Raw genomic sequence first — 6,337 nt, 5'->3', positions numbered from 1 at the left:
GAATAGGATCAAAATTAGAATAAACATTTTAGGCCAAATCATAACCTGATATGGGATCCTTAAGGGATGCATAAGGGAGTTGACTCTCCTATTAAATGTACTTAGGTTTATCAAAGAATTCCTTTGCCTACTTAATGCTATCTTCTTTTAAGTTTTGATTTAAATATGGCATATTTTGGGGGAGAAAAAAATTGTCTGGTTTGCTTTTGTACTGTGCTAGTTCTTTTTAATTTAAGTATGTACTAAAGGATATCACACTCAAATGAGGATGATGATGATGCTGATGGGGATGCCAGCAGCCACTGTAAACATAATGTGGAGATAATTATTCTGCTCTTGTTTTTGGTGGGAGTGGAAAAATTTATATATTTATTTTTTAAATGTGAAGGGAGATGAAGGGAAACTGGAGCATTTCCACTGGCTTTCAACAGGTGGAATTCCTGTTAAGTCCCATCTAGAAGGTGATCCAGATAAGTCCATAACTTCTGTTCTTTAGTCACCTTGTAAATAATAATATTTGGATATCTTACAGAACTGTGGATCTGTTGTACCTGTGCATCAATTCAGAGGCATTAGTTCTGGGTACTTACCTAATAAACAAATATTTATTGATTATCCATATGGAGGACTCTGGTGCTGCATGAAGGGACTTCAAAGACACATACAAACAAGGGCCTTATGATCCAGGAATTTAGAATTTGGTTGTGCAGGAAAAAAAGATTTTTTTAACAAAATAAGACAGTATAATGATACTATTTCAACTGTAAACTATGAGATCTGAAGCTTATATGTGAATTTATAAACTCCTTGAGGGTAAGACCTTGCCTTAAACATGTATGATTTCCAACAGGGTCTACATTCAGTGGGTGCTCAAGCGATGAAGCTTTGCAAAGTAGATTAGGTAGGGAGAAACTAGAGGCAGGGAGAGAAGAGCCAGGAAGCTTTCACAGTAGATTAGATACAAGGAGATGTGGACCAAAATGAGGATGGTAGCAGAAGACTGGGAAAGGATATTGCAAAGAAAAATCATCAGGATTTAGTGACTGAAAGCAAGGAGACAAGCCTAACTGTATTCATTTTTACCTCCAGCAAATAAATGGGAGTTGGAGACAGCAGAGGAAAGTGTAGGGTCACCTTAGTAAGGACACAGCACACAATAGGCACTCAACTGTTTTCTCAAGCATCAATTGCAGGATTGGACAAGAAGACCCTTAAGGTCCCTCCAATGTTGAGATTCTGTGGTATATGCAAATGCTCAAAACTGTTGGGGAACAAGGCATTCTCAGATATGGAAGAAAGAGAAAAGGAAGAATTGTTATCCTCCCACTGGCAGGCGCTTTCTGAGAAAGGTTAATATTGAGTCACAAGGCCCCCACCAGTGAATGAAAGGAGGTGGAGAGCAAGAGGAACAAAATTCCCAAACTAAAAATTTCAATAAGTGCTTACAAATCTTTGCAAACTTCGTAAGTTGTTTCCTTCCAAATCCTGTGAGTTAAGTAGGGCAGGCATTACCAGCTCTATTTTTATATAGGAATAAACACAGCAAGATTAAGTGACCTGTCCAAGTTCATAAAATCAATGAATGGGAAAGCAGTGATGAAGACTGTCCTGATTGCTGCCAGCCCAGTGCACTTGACACTGAACTGCATTGTTCTTCCCTGGTATAGACCCTATGCACCCAGAAGTTATGTGTGCACATGACCAAATAGGGGATGCATGAGCAACAGCAGCAATATCTCAGATAGTTATTAATACTTCATTATTCCTGGAGCCGAGTATTTGGTTTCCATATTCACTCAGTTCTTGACCCGTCATTTGCATTTATCCACAGCAGCCGGGAAAGTAGGGTTAGCCGTTTAATGATATGGACACCTATTTGCTAGGAACTTAAGGAAGTTCCCTTGGCATGGGCGTGTAATACTGTCAATATTGTGCCCAAGTTTGTACTTCCTTCAAGTGAGAGTTCAAGAGTTCTGCTCTGTAAAATTATCCTACAGACCAATATAAAAAAGAAGTGTGCTAACACTTGGTTCGTCTCCATTTAAAGAAATGTTTGGTACTTGAGCTATTTCCAAAGACAGCAATTTGAGAGCAGAAGAAAAAACAGGACAAAAATCAGAAATTGTAGGAAACTTGAGAATTTTTTAGAATAGATATAGACCAAGAAGGAGGATAAAATCTATCAGTTTAGAAGACATTATTTAAATTCATAATTACTGATTTAGATCTCTAATGAATCCCTTATTATATACTTTTCCTACATCTGAAAAAAATAACATGAGATTGTTAAGCAGCAGAGATTTCTTAAAAGCTTCTTTATTCCTCAGTAAGAAAGAACACTCAGCAAATCTAGGAACTGTTTTTTTCTTTTTAGACAAGTACTCTTGATGCTGTTGAAATAAGACACTTGCCATAATTAACTATAATTATAAATGAAGTTATGTTTGAATGTAATAAAGCCAGTTAAATTCTAAAACCTGTGTTCTAGACAGATGACTGAAATTAATGAGTAAAATAATTAGCCAAGATTATATATTGTAAACAAGGAGTCCCCAAACATATTTTTTTCTTCTCTGATCTTGTGGAATCAGTTGCAGAGACACCCTCAAAGCTGAGTGCATTAATAAATTTCTTAGAGATGGGAACACTGGTAGGTAGAAAGGTAAGGAGTTTCATCTCTGCCTTAGAATTTCAACATATCTTGGACTCCTCTGTGCTTTCTCTTTCCTGAATATCATCTATTGTGAATATCATCTACTTTCTTTGATTTACTTTTACTTTGAATGGAAAGCTCAATAGAGAGACTATAAAACTTTAAAAAATCATATAAAGTACACTCAAGTTAGGACAAGTTAAAGTTAAAGTCCATGCAATAAAATTATTTTGTCCATGTTAGGTATTTGTAGTATTTGAACTCTCAAGTATATTTGTGAAAAGCATCCTCTGTAGGTAAGTTGAGGTTGGTCTGTTTTTTTTTTCCTGACTTGAGTATATTTATATATAGATAGCCTTAACTTTATTTTAAATAAATTTTTATAAATAATGTTTCCCAATATGTTTTTTTTAGAATCCTAAAAAGAAAGAATATAGCAACAACAAGAAAAAGACTAAGATTGTGACAAAGACCCAACTGGGTAGGTTTACATTTTATTCTCAACTAGGTAGGTATATATGTTATATGTTTTTATTTGATCATCATTGTTGATTTCCACAATGGACCTCGTTTGAAAGAACCTAACAAAATCTAGTACAAGGTAGTTGTTCAGTAAACATTCGATCTTTTTATTTTAAGATGCATTCTAGGTATTTCATGTATAGAATGTGGAGGTAACAAGAAGGATACTGTATAATTATTAGCTCTTTAGAGTTTACGGTATGTTTTCATTGGTGTTATTATGGAATGAGAACCTAAATCCAGAAATTAATAAGCTATTCAAGATTTTCTTCTTCAGTGATAGCTGTTATAATGATACCAATCAACAGTCATCAACTTGAGTGCCATTGTTCCATGAAGGAAAGATTATGGAAGATCTTTTACTTGTGAGGGTATCCATATCAATTCAAGTATAATGGGGCAAATGCCTGAAGAAACCTGATCTTTTTCTCTTTTCCAATTTCTGGGGTCCAATGTAACCCTAACCAAACTTCTACTAACAGAATCAAGATTCCAGCTTACACAGCTTTCTCTCCTCAACAGTTCTTGGGTCCATCAGGAACAGACTTCAAACCCCTCTAATCAATTTCATACTCTTTGCCTCTTGTTTGGAACTGTCCAAACCAGAAGCTAATACATTACACATTTGAGTAGCATTCCTGTTCTAGGCTTTCTCTCCTAGAATAGGGTCAGAACTGAACCAGATTACAGCACCATCTGCTAGTCCATTTATGCATGGCATTCAGCCATTTTCCTGGCACAGGCAAGAGACTTCAGAAAAACAAGACATATTTTCTCCCTTATGGAAAAAGAGTTATATTCCTTCTGCTGTACTATATCATTTAATGAGCATGAATTAAGAGAAGTTAAATAATAAGGCCTTGTAATTCAGAGAAATTTACTATGAAGTTGATTTCAGTTTCAGGTTTAACTGTTTTCCCTTCTACTTTTTCTTTTATTTTCAGGTTCTCTTGGTTATAAACTCTTCTCCATCTGGTGCTACAACAATGAGTGGGAAATCCCTGCTCTTAAAGGTCATTCTCTTGGGTGATGGTGGAGTTGGGAAAAGCTCGCTCATGAACCGTTATGTAACCAATAAATTTGACTCCCAGGCTTTTCACACCATAGGGGTAGAGTTCTTAAATAGAGATCTGGAGGTAGATGGACGTTTTGTAACTCTCCAAATCTGGGACACTGCAGGGCAGGAACGCTTCAAGAGCCTTAGGACACCCTTCTACAGGGGAGCAGACTGCTGCCTCTTGACTTTCAGCGTGGATGACCGGCAGAGCTTTGAGAACCTTGGTAATTGGCAGAAAGAATTCATCTACTATGCAGATGTGAAAGACCCTGAGCACTTCCCCTTTGTAGTTCTGGGTAACAAAGTAGACAAAGAGGATAGGCAAGTGACTACTGAGGAGGCACAGGCCTGGTGCATGGAGAATGGAGATTACCCTTATCTAGAAACAAGTGCCAAAGATGATACTAATGTGACAGTAGCCTTTGAAGAAGCTGTCAGGCAGGTGTTAGCTGTAGAGGAACAGCTGGAGCATTGCATGTTAGGTCACACTATTGACTTGAACAGTGGTTCCAAAGCAGGATCTTCATGCTGTTAAAAGTGGGAAGCCTTTTAAAAGTGTGCCCCAACTGGTCAGTCAGTAGTGTAAGAATAACTGTGCCCTTCTAAGACTGCACACACATACAAAAGGGTAAGAGAGAAGGTTATGATTGTAAATCAGAGCCTTTCAAATTGAAGTTGTAGAGCAATTAAAAAAAAAAGCTTTATCAAGCCAAGTGTATTTTGCGTGATTTCTGCTATTTCCTTCTTGTGTGTTTCAGGACATTTCAGAAAGCTTTAGTTCTGAAAGATTTAGATATTTTTCAAATCACAGTTTAAACTTAGAACCCAGCCGCATGAAGGAGTTAAAGAGCTACAGCTATCCCTTAAAGCATTCCATTAATCAACTAACAAACAAATGTCACCATCAACTCTTGCCAAGCAGTTTCTGACATGTCTGCCAAAGGGGAAAAAAATAAGGCTCTGAGTCGTATTACGTTAAAGATTATTATGCAAACTAGGATGTCCTTATCTTGAATTATAAAGAGGTTGTAATGATTAGGAATGCAAAAGTATGATGATGTACACTGCCTTGTTTAAATCCTTATGTATGGTTTGCTCCCATCTGAGCTTTTCAAAAAATACCATCTCAATAAGAGGTACACTAATGACAATGGAGATTATTATACTCCTTGTGTTTGAAGTAACAGGGTCCTAGTGAATGGATTATGTTTAAATATGCCAACCACCCTTGCAAATAAAAGGTTGGTCTGCTTTTGCTTCATAAGTCTACTTTTGCTGCCCAGGGATGTTGCTTCTCTGACAACCTCTTATCAATTTAGCAATGCTGCTTAGTATATAGCTTTGGATGCAGTGCACTCTGCTCATAATTTTGATGGTCCTTTGGTCCACCATACTGTGTTCTCAGAGAAGCCTTCAGAACAGGTTGGAGGATACTGGGCTTTTCTCCTAAGGATCAGTAACTCGAATATTTATTGTAGAAGAAGGAACTGATTTCTTGTATGTACTGTATGTTGAGCTGGCCAAACTAGGACGTTGAAAGTAACAAGAGAACATACTTTAACCCAGCATTAGAATGAATTTAAGAGAGTTGTCCAACAATAGAATGGACTGCCTTAATAGTGAACCCCCTTCTAGGGAAAATATTCAAGATGCTGGATGACCATCTGTTAAATTATCATAAAAATAATTTCTGTACTGCCTAGATGTTTGGTTGAAGGTCCCTTCCAGCTCTGAGTTCTAGGAATCTGCGAGCTACAAACTACGTTTCAGTGCCATGCTTTAGTTAGATATATCTTAAGGCAACAGCTAAGACTATGGAAAGGGACTTTAAAATTTCTCAAACTACTCTGGGATCAGCATTTAACAGCAACTACATAGCTCTTTCTTTTGCTTTTGCACTATGGCAGGAAAAGTTCTTGAGCTCTGAGTAATCATTATGTGCCCAATATAAACATCCTGAAGATACCATATTAAAATACAAAAAGTTTGTCAAATTTTGATTACCATGACTGCCAGCTATATACTATATTATTAATATGCAGCTAGTTCTTGTCAGTTGATATATTTGTCCTGCATAGATTTTAATCTATACTTTTACAACATCT

The 6,337-nt window shown here is 36.8% G+C and overlaps 1 protein-coding gene across 1 annotated transcript; it reads left to right on the top strand.

Moving 5' to 3' along the window:
* The first annotated feature begins 4,144 nt into the window (after positions 1-4,144).
* RAB9B (RAB9B, member RAS oncogene family) lies at positions 4,145-4,854 on the top strand. The gene has a single exon (XM_007447587.1). It carries the CDS (start codon positions 4,162-4,164, stop codon positions 4,765-4,767), a length of 606 nt encoding a protein of 201 aa, XP_007447649.1. The 5' UTR covers positions 4,145-4,161; the 3' UTR covers positions 4,768-4,854.
* Positions 4,855-6,337: the final 1,483 nt, after the last annotated feature.

The sequence above is a fragment of the Lipotes vexillifer genome, unplaced genomic scaffold (assembly GCF_000442215.2).
Source record: "Lipotes vexillifer unplaced genomic scaffold, Lipotes_vexillifer_v1.1 scaffold1990, whole genome shotgun sequence".
NCBI lineage: Eukaryota > Metazoa > Chordata > Mammalia > Artiodactyla > Lipotidae > Lipotes > Lipotes vexillifer.
Note: the sequence above shows the minus strand (reverse complement) of the source record. Positions and strands in the feature narration are given on the sequence as shown.

Coding starts and splice junctions, on each gene's coding strand:
- RAB9B (XM_007447587.1), top strand. CDS start 4,162: ATGAGTGGGAAATCCCTGCTCTTAAAGGTCATTCTCTTGGGTGATGGT.